The sequence below is a fragment of the Schistocerca gregaria genome, chromosome 5 (assembly GCF_023897955.1).
Source record: "Schistocerca gregaria isolate iqSchGreg1 chromosome 5, iqSchGreg1.2, whole genome shotgun sequence".
Lineage (NCBI taxonomy): Eukaryota > Metazoa > Arthropoda > Insecta > Orthoptera > Acrididae > Schistocerca > Schistocerca gregaria.
The window spans coordinates 522,674,895-522,701,168 of NC_064924.1; the positions used below are offsets into that span (position 1 = coordinate 522,674,895).

The window sequence follows — 26,274 nt, forward strand, 5'->3', positions numbered from 1 at the left end:
CAGAGCCATTTTTCCACGTCCGGCTATCCTGATTTAGGTTTTCCGTGATTTTCCTAAATCGGTTCAGTCAAATGGTGGGATGGTTCCTTTGAAAGGGCACGTCCGATTTTTTCCCAATCCTTCCCTAATCCCATAGGACCGCTAACCTCGCTGTTTGGTCTCCTCCCCCAATTCATCGAACCACCGAACTTTAACAACAAAGCCGCTAAACTTTGTGGTTTAAGAAAGTTAACATTATGATGCTTAGAGTTTAATTTTTTTGACTTAGTACATCCAAAAATTTGAAACTTTGTGCCATATTTATCGCCCTGTATGCGCACCACTGTGTATTTAGAGGCAGTCCATTTGTTTCATTCTTTTAAAACTACATTTTGTGTCAACCTATACAGTCTACGGCAAACTATGTGTTTATCATTATCATAATTGTCATCTCCATCGTCACTACTTACCCACATCCCTGTTTCGGTTTAACAGTCCAACACATTCTAAGTTGTCATACATTACATATTCTTGAGACACGATATGTTCTTAGGTTTGGTCAGTGATTTTTGAATATTCTAATTACGTAACTGATCCAATAGTTTTCATGTCAACACTTTTTTCCTCTTTTGGAACAGTGCTTAACCGAACCTAGAAATTTCGATCAGATGCTTGGGTTTGGCCTTCATCTCTGCCTATTAATACACAGGTTTTTCCGTCTCTCACAACAGAGCTGGTGCTGTCATGATTTAATCAAATTTGTGTGTGCTTTTGTGTAGAGTCTACCTAGGCTCCTACGTATGCACCACAAATATTAAAGAAGAAATAGTTAACGTATGTACAGCGTTCCGGTCGTAATTTGGAGATGACAGAAGCAATGTGTGTAGTCTGTTGAAATGGAATAAGATGTTTGTACGTCGAGCACACATCTGCGGTTTTTGTTGCTGGAGGGCAGCACTGGACGGCAGACGAAAAATTGTACGCTTGTGATTGTCGAGATGTCCATAGGGAGAGTGGGCAATTGGGAAAGAAGAAAAGAAGCAGGAAGTTGTTTGGACCTTTGACTGTAGGCAAGCGAAGAATCACGACAGTGATGCAATGTGCTTTTTATGATTTTGTTTCAGATGTGGCTATGTTTTTTGACGCAAGTAAATTGGTACTTTATTTAACTTATAAACATTGAATATTGTCATCAATTATGAACGTTAAATATTAAAAAATGCGAAAATGAATGTGGTTGCTAATAATTACAATTAGATAGTTTTTTCTTTTTGTGGTAATTGATATTAATCAAAAATGCAATATTAATTAACACAACACTGGAATGTTCTCATATTATTTTAATTCCTTCAGACCAAGCCTAATAAATATTTTATCACTTTCATAAAGGAATTAGTAACCGAACAAAATAAAAGTATAACGGAACAGATTTTTGAGTTGTTTGTGGTGTGTGTTGGATAATAATTATACTTGTATGAATGATAATGAGTTAATTTTGGGAAATTTTCAGTAAAATTTGAACTAAATGAACTGTACTTCCGTACAGTATTTTGCCATGTTATCATTACCAACTGACAGAACTAATTTTTATTATTATGGAACAAGAAGGAGTAGGGTTTGGGGTGAGATATGGTATATATCAACTAAATTCTTTTGTTCCCACCGACCTAAAGCCAAGTTTTCCGTTAGTCTGCTGTAATATCACATCAGTTGTTGTAAAGTATAGTAGTTTTTTAGTGGTGTATCAGCTTCCATAAGTGATATAACTTTTAGAAGGTATAATGTTTGGAAAATTATTTATTTTTATTAATTTTATATATACATGAATTTTAGGAACAATTCATATTGGAAGTCGCTGACAACTTTCCTTCTGTTTTGGTTTTGAACTTTCTATACTAATACGTCCTCCAGACATTTATTTTTACTACATAGTCTACATTTGCTGCATCTGTTGAGTGGTAAATGAATCAAGCGTTCTGTAATTCTCTTATCTTGATTCCGTTTTGCATTCGTTCCCAAATTTATGAAAGTAGTCTTGTTTACGTTAATGAGGTTTGGGTTTTTAAGGGTTTTGTTTCCTCACAAGACAGTTAAAGGCCTTAACATCTAATTGTAATTAAACCTAGAAGTGTGTATCATATTATCATTTGTCTAATTTAACGAGATTGGGTAAGATGCCCTGTGGATTTGTGTTCATTAGTCAGAACTGTTCCAGGCCTCTTCCGAACTTCAACTGTTATTTTGGTTTTATATGTTTCGTATCTGCGACATATATTCCCAGTGTATTCCACGGTCTCAGTTTATGACTCTCACAGCTTCGATGGTGCCCTCTCACAGCCTTTGGTGCTACAAGTTGTCTGTTCTGCTTTAATTAATAGAGTTTTTTCTCTGTTCGTGGATGTAGGCCAAGGGGATGTAAATAAATTCTTTGAGAGCAAGGCAGCTTGCGGTTTTACAGTGAGGGGTGTGAAACTTTGATTTTAATTCACGTTTGTGCCTCTTCATGTTTTATTTCAATTCCGACGCCGCGTTTCGCAGTGGTATGCCGAGCTATGTGGGTGCAAGATTTGAATTATGAACTTGGGCACATTTGAGACTAGCGCATTATGTAAATACAAATGTGCCAGGCAATGGACCACGTTCTGTGTCGCTTCAGAGAGTGTTTTTTCCTGCAGTCAGGAAGTTGATTTCTGTGTGCAGTGTATAGCTCGTGGTACAGGTATTACTTTATATGCACAGTATTTTTGATTTCGGTTGTTGTGTATGTGTTAAAATGGGGACAAACGATACTTCTCTTGAAGACTGTCGTGTGAGGTGTCAGACAGGGCTCTCCACTTCACCATTGAAATTCAGCATATTTACTGAGGAAGGCGTTGACACACTGAACCACAAAAACAAAGGCACAAAGATGATATTCTGGAAAGTACACGTGAAGCAATACAAGTTACATATACATGCAAAGAATACGAAGATCCTAGTATTAAGCAAGCACCTCCAAACAGCTATACAAATGTTAAAGTGGGTAATTCAGTATGGGATTTTCTTTTACTTGGGAAACGTCATTCGGAAGACGACAGATCCTACTCAGTAATTAAAAGCAGAAAATCCCTTGCTGCGCGCACCTTCCAGAACTAAACGTGTTTCCTATCAATCCACTACATGAAAATCAACATAAGGAAGAATTTAAGAAAGTTTTATATCTGGGGCATACATCTACTTGGAAATGGAAAAAAAAAAGTAATACCAGTGACATAAAGGTGAATTTGAAGGGAAGCAAGAAACCGATCTACACATAAATTAAATCCAATGAGGGAGTTGGACTAGCAGGTGAAATATTCCCTTAAGAAACTTCTTAAGGGAATGGAGTTATGGGGAACTAATATTATACGTGATGCTCCTGGACACACACGCTATACGCTTCTTTGCAAAATCGCCGAAGAAGCGGCAGTTATTCACAATGAAACAGGACGGTTGTCACACCTACACTATATGTATATATATTGTGAGAATATATATATATATATATATATATATATATATATATATATATATATATATATATATAAAGTTTTTCAAAATATTAGTGTTTTCTTCAATATTTTGTGTATTTTATGTTACGTATTTTAATGTATTTAATCTGTAAAGATCTTTAATTTGTATATGAATGTAAGACTTCTATTTTGTGTACTTTCGCTAGCTCATGCTTAGGCCAATACACTTGAAATCGATATGGTAAAGAGGAAAGTAAGGGTACGAACAGAAAAGGTGGTATGGAAAAGAATACAGAGAGTGAAACAAATGTAGAAGATACACTGCTGATATGTAGCCGGCCTCTGAGGAAGAAGCATTTGGAGTAACAGGCGAGGCTAAAGTGCTCATAAGTTATTTCAAATGTTCCGAAAATGCTGTTAGTTTGGATTCTTAGTAACGTGGCATATAATTACATCCTCTGGATTACTATTCCTACGCTAAGAAGATCATTACTGAGTATTACTTTATTACTTGGAGAGTAACGGCTGCACTATCTTGTCCAGCATCTGAAAATAAAAGATAGTTTTATTTCCAATTATACGACGAAAAAAGGGATACTCACCACAGATAGTCAGCAAGCCGAACACTGGGTTTAAACTCGTGAAAAAGTTTTAGCTGCTATGCTGCAATGATATTGACAGGAGAGGGAGGAACACGCAGGATGATAACAGGTTTTCCAGCTCTACTAAAGCCCTTCATTTATGAATTTCTATAAAAGCAGCGCAGAGGTCGCAATTCGTCGGACGGGTTTGTGTTTGCTGTAAAAGTAAAGTAGAGAACTGACTCTCCCAATTCATCGCAGTTAAAAGCTTCCAACTCGTGGGTAAAATTTAGATGTAAGGTAAGATTGTCTTTCGCAAAATAACCCACAAAGTTAGCAAGCGTTTCGTTGACGGGGATGCCGACATTCAACAAAACGTTTTTCATTTCGTGAGAGAAAATAGGCCTCTCATTGAGGGAAACCTTCTGACACCAGGTCAAGTAATTAACGCCGACCAGTCAGATAAAGAGCTACAATCTGGACGGATCCTCAGAGTGAAGGGAAGCAAACACGTATTTCGTGGGGTTGGATCCATAGTGGTAAAAACACACTTTTATATAGTAATGACTGGGATTATGATGAATGGTACGCTGCTACCCCATTTGTATGTCCTTGTAACGGAAGCCAGATGTCATATTCTTGCAAATGTGAAAATGAATTTGCCAAACATCAAGGCGCCTGCTAGTAAATTTGCTAATATGACGAAGAAGAAGGTAATAGTCTACCTATAACAAGTAATGTAGCAGATACATAAGAAAAAACTAAAGCCGTTATTCTTGTTGACTCCTGGACAACCAATAGAGATGACGACATATACAATTCTACAGCTCCTGAAGGTGTTGAATGAACGAAGAAGCTGATTCTAACAAAGTGCACAGGCACTGTGCAACATACCGACGTTTTCTTCTTCCGTCCAAATACATATTTTGTGAAAATTATGTCAGACACAATTATGGTATCTTTTTTACGCCTTGCGTCGCTTGTGTATCTCACAAACTTCATCGAATTCGTATTTTTTCAACACAGCTACGCCAAAGATGTTGCTAGTGTATTTCAATCAGACTAGCAGTTCTGCTCCGAAGAAGGATTAACTGATGAATATTTCCATTACAACTGTGACCAAGCTGCTTTCATCAAATGTGCACACTGCGAAAACTGTCTATGCATTGACTGCCCTGTCATTGTTGACTTGCCTACTTTTTGCCTCAAATAGAGTAGTCAAGTAAGTAAACTCATTGACTGTGTGTCTCAAATAATTCATTTGCGTAAGAAACTATACTTACAGTATTCTCACCGTAGCTCTGACGACAGATACATTGTAATAGTCCACATCAGCAGCAACTTTTACGGTGTATATATATTTTGTTGCTCTATTAGTTGCATTATGTACGAATATAATTTGCGCGGCAACATATCGTGATGTACCCTTGCCAGTATTTCGCCTGCCTCAGGCAAAGTAATGCCTAAGTATTGTGTAAGTAGCATGAACTAGAGTCTCGTGTATTTTAGGTTAGTTAAAGTGCTTTATTCATGGCGTAGATGGTCAAGAGCAGACGATAAATCAACCATTAAATTACTTTACCTGTTTAAAATGGTCGACTTGCCAATAAAAGTTATCGAAAATTTCTTAGCACAACACCATTAAAAGTAATTTTGTTAGTACATTAATCTGAGTGTGAACCTTCTGAAAAAAGAGAGGTAATGCACTGAGTCAGTTTGATGGACTAAAATCCACACACATAAAAAGTTTTGCATCACCCCGGTTCCCAGAACTTCTGAACACTGACGTTCACTGTGGATATTGTATCACATACACAGTCCCTTTAACTGTTCAGAGCTATCACTAAAACCGCTCAAAGATGTAAACAACCATGCATGAGCAGCGCCTACTTGTATTAGACGGAGGAGGTCCGACAGCCGATCAGTTCCAGTCATTCCACCAGGAAGGAGGTACACGGCTCGTGTTGTCTGTAGTTCAACCACGCCTAGACAGTCAATACCGCGGTTCGATCTCGACCACATTGTTTCTTTGTACCATGAAGAGTTCTCAACAAAGGAAGTGTCCAAGCGTCTCAGAGTGAACCAAGGCGATGTTGCTCGGACATGAAGGGCTACTACTGCAGTGTATGACCGCTACCTACGGATTATGGCTCGGAGGAACCCTGACAGCAACGACACCATATTGAATAATGCTTTTCGTGCAGCCACAGGACGTCATGTTACGACTCAAACTGTGCGCAGTACTCTGCATGATGAGCAACTTCACTCCCGACGTCCATGGCGAGGTCCATCTTTACAACCACGATACCATGCAGTGCGGTACAGATGGGCCCAACAACATGCCGAATGGACAGCTCAGGATTGGCATCACGTTTTCTTCAACGATGAGTGTCGCGTATTCCTTCAACCAGACAAACGGAAACGTGTTTGGAACCAATCGGCCTAGACAAGCCGTCTAGCGAGTGCTGCAACGTGAAGATTCCCTGCTATTTTGGGGTGGCATTATGTGTGCCCACGTACGTTTCTGGTGGTCATAGAAGTCGCCGTAACGGCTGTACGATACGTGAATGCCATCCCCCGACCGATAGCGCAACCATATCGGCAGCATATGGGAGAGGCATTCGTCTTCATGGGCGACGTGCACGTCTTGTGAATGATTTCGTTCAGGATCACGACATCGCTCGACTGGAGTGGCCAGCATGTTATCCAGACATGAACCCTATCGAACATACCTGGGATATATTGGAAAGGGGTGTCTATGGACGACGTGACCCACCAACCACTCTTAGGGATCTACGCCGAATCGCCGTTGAGGCGTGGGAGATTCCGGAACAACAATGTCTTGATGAACTTGTTGATTGTATGCCACGACGAATACAGCTATGCATCAATGTAAGAGGACGTGCTACTGGGTATTAGAGGTACCGGTGTGTACAGCAATCTGGACTAGCACCTCTGCTGGTCTCACTGTATGGTGATACAACATGCAATGTGTAGCTTTCATGAGCAATAAAAAGGGCGGAAATGATGTTTATGTTGATCACTATTCCAATTATCTGTACAGGTTCTGGAACTCTCGGAACCGAGGTGATGCAAAAAATTTTTTGATTGTGTAAATTAGGATCAAACAGGTTTGTAAACAGGGTACTTCATTACTAAATACTGTGTGCATGTTTTCTAATGTGCCATGTAATGAAAGTGTTCGTAGAACAGTGGTAAAGAGTGCATGACAGTTGAAGGGTGTTATTATTTTTTTGTTTTTATTACTTTGTTTATTGCTAGTCAGCACAAAGTCTCTACTTATTGCCTGTTTTAAGATTTGCACAATTTCTTGAAGTAGCTTAAAGAGATATGAACTCTGAGGCTTGTGATCGACAACACATTTACATTTTCGAAAATGTTCTTTGACAGCCATGTATCGCTCGCATACGCTTACTGTAACTTCCAGTGAGCTAAAATGCGCTATTGTGAGAATCTATTTAGTCTGGATTCTTTTTATTTGTTTGGCTATAAAATTCGGGCCAGTGTGTTGTCAGTGTCTGCATTCAGTGCAAAAGAAAGTGTAGCTAACTGAAAGAATTCCCTGACCTCTTTTCTGAAGATTTAGGCAAGACTAAAATTTTTTTTGCACATATTACTATGAAAGACAATGCTCAGACGAAATTTTGCCGTGCCAAATCTGTTCCCATTATATTACGGGACAAAGTCGCGGCTCAACGTAAAGAATTGCTAGACAGCGGAGCTATTGTGCCTATACAAACTAGTCAGTGGGCAAGTCCATTGGATTTGCTCCCCAAACCTTCAGGTTGCAATCCCTCTGTGTTTACTTTAAGGCAAACTGTGATTGATACTTATCCATTGCCACGAATGGAGGATCTCATGGACATATTAGGTGCTGATCGATACTTTTCTAAAATTTTCACCTCGCGTATCTTCAAATACCGCTAGATGAAAAATCTCAAAAAGTTTGTGCTGTGAACACTGATTTGGGCTTGTTTAAATATTTGCGTTTGTCTTTTGGCAGTGCTTCCGCACCCGCCATTTTTCAATGGTATTTGGAACAGCTGACTGCTTAATTACCAAACTGTTTGAACTGTTTAGACGATATTGTCTTAGCTGGTCATACACCTGAAAAACACATTGTAAATTTGTGTGTTGTGCTCATGTTTTATCTCATGCAGGATTTAATTGTAGAATAAACAAGTGTGATTTTTTTTAGCCTGAGCTGCGGTATCTTGCTCATGCCACAAACAGTCAAAGAGTACATCCTCTTCAATCACATTTGTTAGCCATACGAGACATGTCTGTTCCTCTCAAGGTCACAGAACTGCAATCAGTCTTAGGGAAAATAACTATTATATTCGGTTCAGACAGAATGCTGCACATATCGCAGCACCATTGCATCGCAAGAATGTCCCCTTGTTTGGACAGACGAGTCACGAGTCTCAACAAGCTTTACAAATATTTAAAGATGCACTGCTCAGTGATCGATGATTGGTGCACTTTTATCCTGACAAACCGGATGTGTTGCAAGTTGACGCTCCCTCTTATGGAATCGGTGCAGTCCTTTCGCACAGAATTGGTGATAACGACAGACTTATTGCTTTCGCATCAATAGTGTTGTCCAAGGCTCCATGTAACTATTAACAAATAGAGAAAGAGGCATTGGCTATTGGGTATGGTGTCACTAAATTCCACCACTATTCGGATGGCAGAAAATTCTCCTTAGTTAACGTGTCACAAGCCATTGTAGTCCTTGTTTCATCCGACGAAACCGATTCAAGTACGAACTGCCCAGAAACTGCAAAGATGGGCTTCATCAGGTTACCTTGCATTCAGAAAGCTGTTGCACTGAGCGTCTGTTATATTGACTTGAAAATAGTAGATTGCAGCGATCAGTCGTCCTTTTTAAAATTTTATTTTGTAGACCTAGATTTCGGCTAGAAGCTAGCCATTCTCAATGCACTATTATTTTCGGTCAATGCATGTAATGCCTGTTGGCCTGACATCATCCACAGATCATTTCCGCTGAACTTTAGGAAAATTGCTCAGGGCATCGACACTGATCCAGATCTGAACATTTTGCTAAAACAGTTGCGCACATCTTGGTCTCGCTCATTTCATAAAAAAGTCGGTAGTGCGCCGATATCTTGTCTGTCGGCATAGCCTCGCTATGGAGAAAGGTCTGATTATTATTTATACTGACAGTTGATCCAGAAAGCCTTGCAAAAAGAAGTGTTGCAGTTATTTCACCAAGGACACAGGGAGTTGTACGTACGAAATAGCTCGTCGACACTGTACTTGGCAGGGTATAGACACCCAAATACACTCATGCTCATAAATTAAGGATAATTGCAGAATGCTAATAGCATAGGCACATAGGTAACACACAGGACACAGATCTGTCAGTCCACGGTATTGGTGGTAAGTTGAGAAAACCATCCCCAGACACATGTGCTACAATACGCCACTGTTTCCTGCGCATGTATCCCGACATCAGTATGGGATATGATCACCATGCACACGTACATAGACCTCACAACGAACTGGAAACTTCTGGATCAGGTGGTGGAGCAGCTGCTGGGGTATAGCCTCCTATTCTTACACGAGTGCCTTTCGGACCTCCTGAAGTGCCGTAGGGGTTTGAAGATGTGCAGCGATACGTCGACCTAGAGCATACCAGACGTTCTCGATGGGGTTAAGGCCTGGAGAACAGGAAGGCCTGTTTCAAGATACTCCTCCACGATGGCAGCTCTGTGGGGCCGTAGGTTACCATCCATCAGGAGAAGGGTGGGACCCACTGCATCCCTGAAAAGGAGGACATACTGGTGCAAAACGACGTGCCGATATACCTGACCTGTTACAGTTCCTCTGTCAAAGACATGCAGGGGTATACGTGCACGAATCGTAATCTCACCCCACACCATCAAACCACTACCTCCAATCATGTCCCTTTCAAGGACATTAAGGGGTTGGTACTTGTTTCCTGGTTCACGCCAGATTAAAACCCTGCGAGAATTACTGTTCAGACCATACCTGGACTCGTGCATGAACATAACCTGGGACGACTGTTCCAATGCTCATGTACTGTGTTGTTGGCACCAGGCTTTACGGGCTCTCCTGTGACCAGGGGTCAGTGGAATGAACCTTGCAGGTCGCCAGGCGAATAAACCATATCTGTAGACTGTGTGTCTGGAGACAGCCGTTCCAGTGGCTGCAGCAAGGTCTCAAGCAAGGCTACCTTCAGTACTTCTTGGCAGTCTGCCGGCACTGATGGTGAGATATCGGTCTTCTTGAGGTGTTTTACACTGTGGACTGTCCATACTGTAGCGCCTGGAGACATTTTCTGTCTGCTGGAATCGCTGCCATAATCTTGCGATCATACTTTGTGGCACACGGAGGGCTAGTGCTACGACCTGTTGTGTTTGACCAGCCTTCAGTCGCTTTAGTATTCTACACCTCATAACGTCATCAATATGTGTTCTCTGAGCCATTTTCAACACACAGTCACCATTAGCACGTCTGGAAACATCTGCACACTTACTCGTTGCACCGTACTCTGACATGCACCAACACACCTCTGTGTATGTGGACTGCTGCCAGCGCCACCGTGCGACGACCGCAGGTCAAATGCAACGCATGGTCATACCTCGAGGTGATTTAAACCAGCAAACCGCCCACCAGAGCGTTGTTTCACCATGTATCAGCATTATTCTTAATTTATGAGCATGAGTGTAGACCAGATGACGTCCCCTGCATGCACAGCTTCCAGTTCGGCGCAGCGTTCACGATCCTGCCTCCCCTTCCGTTGTCGAGCTCCTCGTACGACGACGATCAGTCGCATTGGAGGGGATGGGTTTTTCCGGCGTAAAGTCAATCGCCGGAACACCAGGTGGGAATGTTAGAGCAGAGTGGCTGGGAAGAAGACGTCGGCGAATTGCACGCTGACCGAGCCCTCTCGAGGACGGCAACCCGTGGCAGCGCCCTCGACACGAAGAGAACATGAGCGCCGCCCCGCCTGGCCGCGGCCCAGTGGAAGACTAGCAGTTCTAAAACTTCCTAAGTCGCATAAAGAATAGGCACTTTTATAGCAGCGACTTAGGAACCATATTACTTCTCTTGTATTAGGAATTGTATATACTGAAGAGAATTCTTATGTGTCTGTCGCCCTTTTCTCGCGACACATCATTGTAAATTTCTCAGAGTTAAGTATTCTAATTTCTATTCTGTAAATAAAATTCATTAATACGAATTGCTCGAATTGTTGTCTAGCCACCCCCCCCCCCTTTCCATCCTGTTTTCTCACCACGCAAACGACTCCCTACCTCCCTACCTCCCTACCTCTCTACCTCCCTACCTCCATACCTCCCTACCTCCCTACCTCCCCACCTCCCCTCTCCCTTCTCCCCCCCGAGTCCTTTTGTATTCCCCTCCTCTGCCTTCCCCACTCCCTGTCGCATCTGCCCAGCACACCCCCCCCCCCTCCCTTTTATGGGTTCTCATCCTCCATCAGCTCCTTTCCCCCGTACCCCCCTTCACTTTTCCTCTCCTTCTCCCCTTTTTTCTTTTCTTATCATCTGTCCAGTTTCCCCCACCTGATCTCGGCTGTGGTATGTCACATTTGCCAATTTTTTAGTGCAGTGTTCCAGTGAATGTTCAGTGTTGTTCGTCTTTCTAGTGTTGCGAACAGAAATCATGCTGTCTCTGGGTGTGAATTTTGTCTTTTGTGAATAGAAACAAGACTGTCGCCGTGGTTTTTAACTGTCTGTTTATTATATTACCTGTCTGCTTTGAATGTATTTTATTAGCATTATCATCTCTTTGTTCTATGTTTAAAGTTCCACTATTTTTTCGCCACGTTAATATTTAAGTCTCCAATTTTATCGCCTGTTTTTATTATTTATTCTCTTTATCTTTTGAACAAAGTCTGTACATTGAAGAGCGGCATACTAAGCTGCCGCCAGCCCGCCCCCTTCGACGGAAATCGAAATTCAATAAAGAAAAAAAATTGTTGTCTAGTAACCCCACCTTCCTCCTGCTTCCTCTTCAGGGCTCCCTCTCCTCCTCCTCCCTTCACCCGAGCGGCTTCCCCTCCTACACCCCCTCCCACTCCTATGCTCCCCTTCAGTTTCTGCAGCGCCTGCCTTGTCTTCCCTCTTCCTCTCCCGCCCTCCCTGTCTCCTGCGTCCTGGTGCACACCCTGACGCCCCTACTCTTTTCATCTCGCCCTCTCTCGTTCTGCACCTCGCTCTCCCCTCCTTTTTCCATCCTCTTAAGGCCTCTCCCTCTGGCAGTTTTATTCAACGTCATGTGTGCTACATCTCTCTAAGTGGGTTTAAAGTGTTTTTTTCTGGAGGTTTTTTTTAATACTGTGGCCAACTTTTAATCTCTGTGTGTCTTTTCAGTGTCTTTCTTTGTGCTCTACAAATCGCCAACTGTATTTTTTTAATTTTATGTCGACTTTTTTGATTGTCACCCCATGAACAGTTCCATGTCAGTGTATTTTTATCTCCATTATCTCCCTTTACTGTGTTTTTATGTCCCCCATTTTTATCGCCTTTCTATGTATACTTTTCTTCATGAATTACCTGTCATGTAACTCGACTGAAGAGCGGCGAATTGTGCTGCTGACAGCCGTCGCCTGCCCATATGGGGCAGGAGAATGAAATCTTAATAAAGAAAAAGAAGTTGCAGCCTAGTGGTCCGAGAAAGCAGGCTTCCTAGCCACTCCAAACTTGACGAGTGCGCAGGATACCACACTGTTTATACCACTATGTCGCACAGTTGTATCTGGTAAAATAGAGTATTCCTAAAACTGTTATTATAAAAAAGTGTTCGAAAGGAAAGAAATGGGCAAGCGGCGAAGAGGTAGACTTGGAGATGCATCTTTGAAGACCTCAATAGACAGATGGGATCTATGAAGTATGAGGACATGAAGTTCGACAGGAGATGATGTTGCCGCAACAAGGTTTGGGCTTTGGAAAATGTCGTGACGATTCTTCACAATTCTTAATATGACACTTGTGAAAGTATTTCAGACTGTTTCCAAATTGGAAGCCAGAGGAGGAGTAGTATTTTCTGAAGTTTTTGCAATCCAGAAATGGTTCGCATAGGAGGAGAGGAGGGAGCAATTGAAGAATTAATAAAAAATTGGTGTCATATTGAAGAGTTAAAGAAATTCCGTTGTGGGATTAATGAAATTGAATGTAGAGTCTCAGGACAGTATCATAGCTGGAAACGAACGTGACTGGTGTGCAGTCACAGAATCCTGATTTAGAGAATTTTATACAGTTCTTCGATAAAACTGTCCAAGATACAAAACCGTACAGCTCACCTTCTGGTGCAGATTTAATACCCAAAAACATGGAGCAAGTTTATCTTCGAACATTATTAGTCAGAATTTTAGGATAAAGGTTCAGTTCAGAGATGACGACCCACATAAAAAATTTCACAAAACACTTCACAGTGACGCACAAAACACTGGACTTAGTAGACTACGTAAAGTAGCGGATGCACCTGCGGAAATCGCGTTGCCGATAAATGTGCAATAGTTTATGAGTTTAAGAATATGTTCTGTTGTAATACTCGTCTAGAGAAAAACGACTGAGGGCTACAGAAAAACTATTTTCCTCACTGATTAAGAACGAAATGGCCGACCTGTGTGGACGAGCACTTCTAGGCGCCACAGTCTGGAACCACGAGACCGCTACGGTCGCAGGTTGGAATCCTGCCACGGGTATGGATGTGTGTGATGTCCTTAGGTTAGTTAGGTTTAAGTAGTTCTAAGTTCTAGGGTACTGATGACCTCAGAAGTTAGTTCAGTTCATAGTGTTCAGAGCCCTTTGAACAAAGAACGAAACGATAGGGAAGTGAGACGAAAAAAATGTTCAAATGTGTGTGAAATCTTATGGGACATAACTGCTATGGTCATCAGTTCCTACGCTTACACACCACTTAACCTAAATTATCCTAAGGACAAACACACACACCTATGCCCGAGGGAGGACTCGAACCTCCGCCAGGAAAAGCCGCACAGTCAATGACTGCAGCGCCTTAGACCGCTCGGCTAATCAGCGCGGCGGAAATGAGACGTTTCTTGAAAAATCACTGTGCCCGGATATCTCCTCGAATGATCCTGTTCGAGATAACGATTTGATCAGTGTCTTGACGGCACACAAGCTGTGGAATGTACGCGATTTTCGATGATATCGACAAACTGTTCAATCACGGTCCAGTATACGGTGTGCATATATACTGAACAAAACAAGGTGAAAAACACTAAGCCTTATGATCGTTTGTTTTCCTTTTGCTTCTGGGTTTTGTTGCTGGATTTCATACTTCTTGAAGCATTATAGGCTTATGTAAGGAATAGCACAAACAACTCATTTGTGTTAAATAATTGTGTATATGGATAGGTAGTTAATTATATTTTTCTGAATGTGTCACTTTCCTTCAATTGAATTACCATAACTTCGATTTATTTACAAAAAAATGGCTCTGAGCACTATGGGACTTAACATCTTAGGTCATCAGTCCCCTAGAACTTAGAACTATTTAAACCTAACTAACCTAAGGACATCACACACATCCATGCCCGAGGCAGGATTTGAACCTGCGACCGTAGCAGTACCGCGGTTCCGGACTGAAGCGCCTAGAACCGCACGGCCACCGCGGCCGTCTCGATCTATTTACAGTTTATGTTTTGCGCCTGATAATGCAATCCGGTTTGTGAAGTGTGAAACGTAAACCAATCACTACATGTTCTAATACAATGTAATAGGTACTTGGGTGACCACGTTTTACTTAAAGTTATGAATATTTTGCCACAATTTTGTAAGAGTGTTCTGAGTGCCGTGGAAGACAATCTCCTGCACATTGCAAATTGGGCATTGACAAATGACATAATGCGTAAATAAGTCGCTTTTTCAGAATTGCTCCATTCAAATCCTGGGGAAAATTATTTGCCCAATAGCGTTCCTACATTCCCGTTCTCCGTGCTTCTTCCAGCTGCTGTTTTTCAGATCCCAAGATTTTTGAACGTAATAGCACTTGCGAAGTTTTCATCTTCAGGGTGTACAACTGCATTTTGATTTCCGATCCCTCCATGATATATAATTTGTGTTGTCCCTTGCAATTTCCTATTAGGTTTTTATCATCTGGTGCGGTGAATTTCGTAGCTAGTCTTTGTTTCTGCCTAATAAGAAAATTGCATCTGCAAACAGATCGGTTTGAAACATTCTCTTAAGTTCATATTACACTGCCGCTGGTTTCTGAAAATACCATCACTGTGGTCTCTGCATGGAAACTGATAGCCCTTTCGTTTCTCATCTAGCAATACTTTCTCCTCCGTCCATAAATTTTTAGACTGTAGTCTCCTTCCTATTCGTTTTTGAACATCTTCTGGTTAACATTATCGAACGCTATGTATATAAATGCCAAGTCTACGAAACGATTGAGTGTAATCTGTTGGGTTTCAATGAGTTAATAATAATTTATCATAATACGAATTAGCATTTCGTGTTCCACGATTTATTAAAAACTTAGTTCTTGCATGTTCAGCACCTCATAATTACAATCTCCTGCTGTGTAGAGTTGTGCGTACGCCTACATCCAATTACATTTCTTTTGCCTATTTCCCAAATAAATTTCCTCATTCTGTTTACTTTGACGTCGTTGCATAACTGCCGTTTTCTCTGCATTCAGCATGTCATGTTAGTTGTTCGACTTTAAGTTGCTATGAAAACATAGAAAGAGCATAGCTTTTCACCTGGCCATTACTTAAAACACTTGCGTAATTATAGCATTCATAATCGGAAACATCTCTTTAATTTGAAGACTCGGAGGTCTGAAGCCTGGATGTATTTTAATAGATTAATGGAGATGTGCTTAGCCTCAAAGGTTGAGTAGGTCGAATATTTTCGCTTTCACTGGACCAATATCGGTTGTGTGTAGGCTGTTCATGACGGACATATGTCCATACCGTCCGCTGAGCTATGTAGCGCTCTGCATTAATAACTCTTGACATCGCTGTGTGCCCTCTGTAAGAGACTCTGTGGCTGGTCGGACTCGCAGTTGGAGGTGAGCAACCAGCAGTGATGGAAGTTGGTTGTGAATAGTCATCAGTGATGGAGGTTAGACGTTAATAATTAGCACTGTTCGAGGTTTGGAGTATTTGCGCCAGCGGACGGTCTGAATGTGTATCCGTCATAGAGATTTAATACTGATGATTACATAATGTTTTGAACCAGTTTTCACTTGATTAAGGTAAAATCTGATAAATACATTGTTTGCTCTGCAACGAAATCTTTCCTTTGTTAACCACATGCCTATTAGCAGCTAGAGCCTTCAGTAGTCAGAATCTCTTACTTAGCTGGCCGTATTGGCGCTTGTATGGCTGTAGTTCGTGTCATGAAGATTTTCTGTGAGGCAAGTGACTTATGATATGTATGGGTTATTGTTAGGATTTCTTCTTATTCCGGGCCATTCTTCTGAGTTACTTTTAAAGCAGTCAGATCTCATTACCGTTGAATATTGTGAGTAATTAATGAATAGGAATAGTTTGAGTTCTGTTAGTGAGGGCAAATTCTGTAGGTCAAAGTTGAAATGATGAAATAACATAGAGAAAGAATTCAGTTTCACTCAGCAGTTTAAGTAAAAATTAAATTAAGAAGTTTCACGGTTCCTCATCTGCAGCGACTTTTACTGTTTCTACAAAACGACTCAAATACGCAACAAGCGACAGAAGGTCGGCAAAGTAATAAAATATTGATTTCACGGACCTTTTCCCATGCACAACATGAATTTCTTCAAATATTTTCTTAGTTCTTTCTGTGGATGACTCTCCAAGATTATTGTCAGTTCCTTGAGTTCAGTGATATTGAAACCCTATTGAGTACTGTCAAATTCATCTCTCAGTACTGGATAACTATGTTACCTTTGTGAGTGATGCTGACATTCTCCAGAATAGTTCCCATCAAGTATTATCGATCACGCGTCGATCCTACATAATTTGGCTTCTTTTTACGTGTTGTTGTTCCAGTCGTAACATTAATCACATCAACCCAACGACGTATTGTACACGCCATCATTGCAACCACTTTCATCGTGTGACTAGAGCCTCCCGTCGGGTAGACCGTTCGCCGGGTGGAAGTCTTCCGATTTGACGCCACTTCTGCGCCTTGCGCGTCGATGGGGATGAAATGGTGATGATTAGGACAACACAACACCCAGTCCCTTAGCGGAGAAAATCTCCGACCCAGCCGAAAATCGAAACCGGGCCCTTAGGATTGACATTCTGTCGCGCTGACCACTCAGCTAGCGGGGGCGGACTCCACTTTAACCGAAGCCGTAATACTTCAGACACCTGAATGAGCGCTGCGTGCTTGCGGTGTGTAGGTGTAACAGGAAGCGCGAATCAGCCTATCTGCCTGCTCAGCTCCGTATCAGAGGACACACTAGCGGTCTGCAGCGTCGACGTAACGCCGCCACGGTTCAGCTCTGGAGATAGCAAGAGGAAGATGGCTATCCGGCGGCAGCAGTTGCGGTTACGTTGGACATGGACGCTGCGAGAAACTGCAGGAATTTGAATAGACTTTCAGCGGAAGTCTGCGCTGCCAAGCATTCAGTATACATGCCTGGGAAACACGACGCTCGAATGTGGTGGAAGACTGCCTTAGAAATTGTTATTTGATATCTCCGGAAGTTGCAGGCAAAGCAGAATGGATGGGTCAGACGGGTTTCCATGGTGAGAATCTTAATGTGCTGCTGCACGAGAGACTATCTGCAGTTATCCGCTGTGCGGTGTAGTTCTCATAGGTATGTTTCACCTAGACTTGCTTTTGCTAAGAGGCGTTAAACAGCTGTTAACAAGCGATACTTTATTTGTTTCACGTTTACAGCTGTCTTTGGCCTTTGTGGACTTTTGATTATTCATGAATATTTTTTGTTGTGTCTCTAGTGTGCACTTAGCACAAACAGAAGTTCAATTTTCTTATTTTCCTTAAAGCAATATGTGCGTTCTGATTCAAATTGTATTTATACAACACTATGTGAATTTGAGAGAGACAAACTATGTTCATTGCTCAGAGTTTCTGTCTGTTTATGTTACAAATATTGCTATTTATTGAGTACGAGCCTGATTTGTAATGTAGAAGTATTATTTGGACGGGCTTGGGTACGTAGGGTTAAATACATTACTGTTCGTTGAAGCCAATGGGCGCTGTTCGTTAAATCTATTTGCACATCTTTTATCGCTGCCCATTTGTCTTTGTGTTCTTCAGTTGTGGCTCACTGTCAGCTGTTAGCTCATAACAAACATCCATTTATGTATGTTTATTGGTCCTGTCAGAATGTTAATGAACAGACTTACAATAGTTTTATTTATTGATTTACACTCAGCAGACAGGGACGGAATTGACAAAATTATTCAAGAAGGCAGTAAACATAATGCATGACATTCCAACAAACGATACATAAAAAGTGAAAATTGTGGTCGAAATTTCTGAGCCGTCTAAAATAATAATGGATGTGAGGCAGAGAGATGGCCTATAATCCTGACTGTTCAACAATATTTTATGGAAAAATATAATAATGCGAAACTTTCGCCTCAGAATCACATTTGTACCAGTACATCCAAGGACGAAGTGTTATGGTATCAGGACCGAGTGTCTAGCACTTTCAAACGATTTTGCAGTACTTCCAGTGTATATGACAGAATAAATTTCTCTAATAAATTTAACATAATAATTTGAAATCTTCAGCTCAAAATCACATTTCTAGCAATAAATCCAAGGACGACATGGTATGGAATCAGGACTGAGTGTCTAGCACTTTAAAATGATTTTGCAGTACTTTCAACGTATGTGGCGCAATCAATATCTCAAATAAATCTTTTAAAGAATACTAATTTATGAATTTCGTCTGAAAGTACTAAGTTTATGTCAAATAGAGTGCCAAGAAATGTAGAAACAAAAAGTAGATAAAATAGCCTGGTTTAGTAAATTAAATTAACTTACGGGAAATATTTGTAATATACCTAAGCATTAATAAAATCGAAAGAAATTTTACAAGAAAATTTGTATCACCAGCTGTGTAAAATTATTGCACTCCATTACATTGATTAAGCAGGAAGTTTTACATGCTGAAGAGTGCTAAAACTGAACTATAAGCTAGAGAGAGGAGGATCTCGAAAGATACATCATTGGCACAGTAATAATATGAGCAGCATAACCAATTGATGTACAATGAAGAGACCTACGAAAATATACATAAAATTTCAGAGGTAATGGAAAAGTCAATCGTCTTTGGCCATCTGTACCGAATGCAACCTGACAAAAGAAATCTGTCTTTCTGTATGAAGCCAACAATTGCATCGACTCAGAAAATAAAATAGTCTGTTATAGATCAGAAAAGAAAATAGTCAGTTACGTACAAGTGAAAGAGAAGGGCAGCATGAGCAGAAGATAAAGGAGAATTGGAACAAAATGAACTCACAGAGGAGAGGAACTGATGATGTAATGTGAGCATACATGACCAATAAGAGTCTGGAAAGAATATTATAGTAGAAATAATGAAATTTTCGCTAAAGTAGTAGGCAGCAGGTGCTATTTAAGTAGCCACTGCAAGGAATAATGAGGCAGAGGATAACTAGGACGACATGGAGAGTGCTGGAGTGAGGGAACACGGTGGGCTGTGGGTGGTACTCACAGTGTACCTCGAGGCGGTACGTCTTGTTGGCGGGCGGCGGGATGCCGTTGTCTGCGATGCACTGGTAGACGCCCATGTGCGCCCGCGACACGCGGGTCAGGTTCAGCGTGTAGCCAGACACCGACACGGCTGTAACACGGCACACACGCACACATGTAGACTACACAAAGGCGCACAACAAGCAGCTGCGGGCAGGTGCTGCCACAGTCCACGAGAGGAGCTCCGCCGGGAATCCATCTGCCAGTCTCGTTCGTTGCTTGATAGAGCGTGACGCTTCGATGTGCACCTGCAACAGCGCAATCACGCCGATGTAGTCACCGTGTCACTATTACATACAGGGTGGTCGGAAATTCCCGTTACAGACTTCCAGCACATGTGGAGGGTAGTGAGTAGATAACATTTTGAATAGGAACCCATGTCAGGAAACGATGCAGATGATTATCTTATCCAAACCCACGTGAAGAATGTACTTAGGCGTGACCCAGTACAGTTGTTACAATCCATTTCAAAAGAATACTGACTCGTTCCGTCATTACTTAAGCATTTGTATTACAACTTACGCCTAGTGGTTTACATTAGTCGACAACGACAAGAACGCAGCATCTACGGCACCAGCAGCAACTTACCGATGCATTACAATAGCGGCTCGATGCGGCCACCACCAACGTTGTTACACACATTGTACTTCCGAAGCATGTTCTGGTACACTCTCTCCATCCCACCTGGTGTCTCTTCAATATTTTTGCAGCGGCCAGAGCTCGTGCCAGTAGATCTTCCTCTGTCTCTACAGGTATCTCATAAATTAGGCTCTTCATACGACCCCACAAGAAGTAGTGGCGGCCACGCGGTTGGACCACCACGGCCTATCCATACCGTCTGTTGAGACGTGTCCAGACAGCCAGTGAAAAGTGAGGTGGTGCTCCATCATGCTGAAAGCATATTTCCTGGCGGACATTCAGTGGCACAGCTTCCAAGAACGGGTCCATTACGTGTAGTAGGAAGACTAAGTATACGGGACGTGTGAGCTTGAATGGAAGGAGGTATGATCCAATCACATGACCGTCCAGAATACCTGCCCAGACGTTAATTCCAAACCTGTCTTCAAATCCTGAACATGCGTGGCATGATGGTTTTCGTCCTCCTAGACATGTCTATTTCGATCATTCAGATCACAATCCCTTGTGAACCTACATTAATATGTGAAGAGAACTCGACGTGGAACCAGGGGCGCGTCGATGCAACGGTGCATGAATCATGTGCAGAAGGCGAAGCATTGTGGAAAGTCTGCTGGACCCATAGCGTGTACCCTCTGTAAGTGGTACGGATGTAATTATTGCTCATGCAGGAGGTCCAATGCGGGACTGTGACTAACAGCCATTGCACGCGCAATTGTTTGTGAACTCGTTGACGGGCTATCTTCAATGCGACGCAGTACACCTTCTTCAAATTCGGGAGTGCAAAGTCGCCCTGGAACACCACTGTCCTGCCTCCTCAACGTGGAGGTACCCGGTTTTCGTAGTCGTTGTGTAACTTGGGCAAAAAGTTTGGGCGATGGAGTGTGACGGTGTGGAAAACGTTCGTGATACAGCCGACTAGCAGCTTTTCCGTTACCTCCAGCTCCGCCATACACAAGGAGCATGTCTGTGTATTCCGCTCCATGTTCCCTCTATCGGTGATGCACAGTTTCTGACTCGGTCTCACAGCAGATCGGACAATAAGTGACATCTGGGGATCGTTTGACGTAGTACACGTCATCGTGTATATCCTGCTGCATACCAGGGCAGGGGACTCTGAGAGGTTTCTCTTGCCCTAAGCAGACGTTGAGGAGGTACACATCTAAATTGAAACTGCCGTAGAACGGAAACGATACGATGCCGGACATGCGTTACTATTCAAAATGTTCTGTATTCACTACCTACTACATGTCCTAGAAGTTTGCAACGGGAATTTTGCGACCACCCTGTATTATATCTAGAGTGAGTGAATAGTTTATGACCGTATTAAGCCGTATCGATAGCTTATTTCTCACATATCGCATGGGCAGTTTTATCCTTTTAAAGCTGCTGAGTGGTGGAGCCATAACAGCCATATAAATCGCTTTTATTTACACATTTGTAATCATCATGTTGCTTCCACAGTGCTGCAAATTTGCTGCGTTAGCAGTGAAATACACTGGTGTGTAAACTTCGGGACGAAAGTAGCTTTCAGCTGACGTATCACTGTCAGGTAGCATTGCTCGGTGAAGCTTGGACAATACGTAGAGGTAGGGATGTAAATGTGAAAACCCAGTTTGTTTTTGCTGTATAAAATAAATGTTTACTTCTCTTTCAGCTTCAAAAATTAGCCAAAGCTAATTCATAATGTTTTAGCAATGAATGTAATATTATGGAATAGAACAACTAAATATGTTAAAAATTAAGAAAAAAACATTTTATGCTTGCACAACGACTCACAAATTTTTCAAGAAATGGTAATGTGGGGGTCATGTGGAAACGCCTTAAAATTGTGGGAAACTGACTACTTCAAACGAAAACTATTGAAAATGTTAGAAACTATTTTATTTTATATTAAATTTAAATTACACAACAATATTTTTAAACGGAACTGTATTAGAAAAATGCTTCATTAGAGAAGTTCACGTGCAAAAATCGCATATGTAAATATCTCCTTCATTTCTGGCACAGAAAGTTTTACTCCACTCCTCACACACTACACACTCAATCCACAATTCTCCACGAATGTCTTTGGAAAATCCGGCTTCACAAAAAATACAAATTGCATCTTCTTCAGTAGGTTTTTCTTCCCCAACTGCGAGATCCATATGTGACTCGCCTGAAGAGACAGTTGGTGCATTGGGCTCTTCATCTGAATCCTCAGACACGTTATGCCGTTTTTTGCACGGTTTTCTGGGAAGAACTTCATGTTTTTTCTTGCTTTTGGCAGGTGCCTTGGGAAGCTTCTGTTTACCCTTCAGTAAGGAGTCTTCAAGGCGTGTTTTATAAGGCGAAATGTCAAAACAGCTGATGAACCTGGCTTACGACTTGTGTAGGAAACCTTCCTCTGTAGAGGAGGGACTGGCATGATATCTTGTGGAGGTATTTGACAACGATGTTGACCTTCTGTTTTATCCATTTCAATGAGATACTGTACCAACTATTTCTCAATAGCATCAGGTAGTACAAGCTTCCGTTCAAGTCTCTAAGAAACACATTCTTCAGGTGCCTTATCACTATGCACAAACCTTTGAAGTGTCGTCTGAGGTACACTGAAAGCTTTTACTGCTCTTCTGAACCCCACCTGCTTTCCCTTGACGCTATTATAGCCTTAATCATGTTTTTAGCATCGCACTTCTTCACAATAACTCTTGGTTTCCTATCAATTACCTTTCGTAGCATCTAGAAACAGATGCAAAACGTATTAAAAGTAATGTATTTGATGTTGGTATTGTGGAAACGTTTCCACTATGCCATTGTATGTACGCTTCCACATTACCTACACAATGACCATTTTAAATTTAGGTAGATTACATTAAGCAACTATCCATTTAAGGTTGACAAAGGACTTCTAAAACCTTCTATGCACCTCCCTTTATAAGCTATCAGACGTAAAGAAAGATAACTACAAAGTCTATAGATAAATATAATAGCACAACTTACTTCGAAAAAGGTTTAGAAAGGGAGGTATGGTTTTTAATAGAGCATGTGATCACATCCGACCCCAATGCGTGCTCAGCAAAACACTCCCACGCTGGCCACAGTGTTCATACGGCGTCCTTGAGGCAGGGCGTCGCATCCCACCACCATCACTTCTGACAACTGCTGAGTGGTCGTGGGTGTATGTGGACGTGCTACAATAAGTGCCCTCCCCCAATACATCCCGCACATCTTCGACGGGATTTAAGCAGGGATAACGAGCTGGCCAGTCCATTCGCAGAGTATACTCTCGTTTAAAGAGTTCGTCCACTTGCGCAGTTCGTGGTGATCACGTTTTGTCATCCACAAAAGCGAGGATAGGGCAGAATGCGCTTCTCAAATGGTGAGCATGAAGAAGGAGTGTAGTGTCACAATAACGTTCACCGGTGAGTTACTGTGTACAAAAATTTGGAGGATACTACGTCCACGCCATATTATGCCTTCTCACGTCGTAACAAAATGGTTCAAATGGCTCTGAGCACTATGGGACTTAACGTATGAGGTGAGTTACTGTGTACAAAAATTTGGAGGATACTACGTCCACGCCATATTATGCCTTCTCACGTCGTAACAAAATGGTTCAAATGGCTCTGAGCACTATGGGACTTAACGTATGAGGTTATCAGTTCCCTAAAACTTAGAACTACTGAAACCTAACCAGCCCAAGGAAATCGCACACATCCATGCCCAAGGCAGGATTCGAACCTGAGACCGTAGTGGTCGCGCGGCTCCAAGTGCCTAGAAACGCTCGGCAACACCTGCCGGCTCACGTCGTAACACCTGGGTCAGCAAAACACTGATGTTCGATAATGGCGAGTTTACCCTCCTATGGCGAAAGTTGTGGACACATAATGCACCCACAAACATTGTCGAACATGATCGATTTTGTGATCAAGGTGTTATGACAATGGAAGACATAATGCTGAATGGGTATTTTTTTTTTTTTTTTGTCGTCAGTCTACTGACTGGTTTGATGCGGCCAGCCACGAATTCCTTTCCTGTGCCAACCTCTTCATCTTCGAGTAGCTCTTGCAACCTACGTCCTCAATTATTTGCTTGACGTATTCCAACCTCTGTCTTTCTCTACAGTTTTTGCCCTCTACAGCTCCCTCTATTACCATGGAAGTCATTCCCTCATGTCTTAGCAGATGTCCTATCATCCTGTCCCTTCTCCTTATCAGTGTTTTCCACATATTCCTTTCCTCTCCGATTCTGCGTAGAACTTACTCATTCCTTACCTTATCAGACCACCTAATTTTCAACATTCGTCTATAGCACCATATCTCAAATGCTTCGATTCTCTTCTGTTCCGGTTTTCCCACAGTCCATGTTTCACTACCATAAAATTCTGTACTCCAGACGTACATCCTCAGAAATTTCTTCCTCAAATTAAGGCCGGTATTTGATATTAGTAGACTTCTCTTGGCCAGAGATGCCTTTTTTGCCATAGCGAGTCTGCTTTTGATGTCCTCCTTGCTCCGTCAGTCATCGGTTATTTTACTGCCTAAGTAGCAAAATTCCTTAACTTCATTGACTTCGTCACCATCAATCCTGATGTTAAGTTTCTTGCTGTTCTCATTTCTACTACATCTCATTACCTTCGTCTTTCTCCGATTTGCTCTCAAAACAATACTGTGTACTCATTAGACTGTTCATTCCGTTCAGCAGATCATTTAATTCTTCTTCACTTTCACTCAGGATAGCAATGTCATCAGCGAATCGTATCATTGATACCCTTTCACCTTGTATTTCAATTCCACTCCTGAACCTTTCTTTTATTTCCAGCATTGCTTCCTCGATGTACAGATTGAAGAGTAGGGGCGAAAAGCTACAGCCTTGTCTTACTCCCTTCTTAATACGAGCACTTCGTTCTTGATCGTCAACTCTTATTATTCCCTCTTGGTTGTTGTACATCTCTCCCTATAGCTTGCCGGCCGCGGTGGTCTCGCGGTTCAGGGCGCTGAGTCCGGAACCGCGCGACTGCCACGGTCGCAGGTTCGAATCCTGCCTCGGGCATGGAAGTGTGTGATGTCCTTAGGTTAGTTAGGTTTAAGTAGTTCTAAGTTCTAGGGGACTAATGACCACAGATATTAAGTCCCATAGTGCTCAGAGCCAGCCCTATAGCTTACCCCTACTTTTTCTGAATCTTGAACAGCTTGCACCATTTTGTATTGTCGAACGCTTTTTTCAGGTCGACAAATCCTATTAACGTGTCTTGATTTTTCTTTAGCCTTGCTTCCATTATTAGCCGTAACGTCAGAATTGCCCCACTCGTCCCTTTACTTTTCCTAAAGCCAAACTGATCGTCACCTAGCCCATTCTCAATTTTCTTTTCCATTCTTTTGTATATTATTCTTGTAAGCAGCTTCGATGCATGAGCTGTTAAGCTGATTGTGCGATAATTTTCGCACTTGTCAGCTCTTGCCGTCTTCGGAATTGTGTGGATGATGCTTTTCCGAAAGTCAGATGGTATGTCGCCAGACTCATATATTCTACACACCAACGAGAATAGTCGTTTTTTTGCCACTTCGCCCAATGATTTTAGAAATTATGATGGAATGTAGTCTATCCCTTCTGCCTTATTTGACCGTAAGTCCTCCAAAGCTCTTTGAAATTCCGATTCTAATACTAGATCCCCTATCTCTTCTAAATCGACTCCTGTTTCTTCTTCTATCACATCAGACAAATCTTCACCCTCATAGAGGCTTTCAATGTATTCTTTCCACCTATCTGCTCTCTCCTCTGCATTTAATAGTGGAATTTCCGTTGCACTCTTAATGTTACCACCGTTGCTTTTAATGTCACTAAAGGTTGTTTTGACTTTCC

The 26,274-nt window shown here is 41.9% G+C and overlaps 1 protein-coding gene across 2 annotated transcripts in view; it reads right to left on the reverse strand.

The window, feature by feature from the left end:
• Nucleotides 1–26,274, reverse strand: part of LOC126272321 (uncharacterized) — a 974,015-nt gene that overhangs the window by 224,060 nt on the left and 723,681 nt on the right. For both annotated transcript variants that reach the window (XM_049975103.1, XM_049975104.1), the window contains exon 7: nucleotides 19,757–19,885. In XM_049975103.1, coding sequence (XP_049831060.1) covers nucleotides 19,757–19,885 — 129 coding nt within the window. The remainder of the gene's footprint in view (nucleotides 1–19,756; nucleotides 19,886–26,274) is intronic.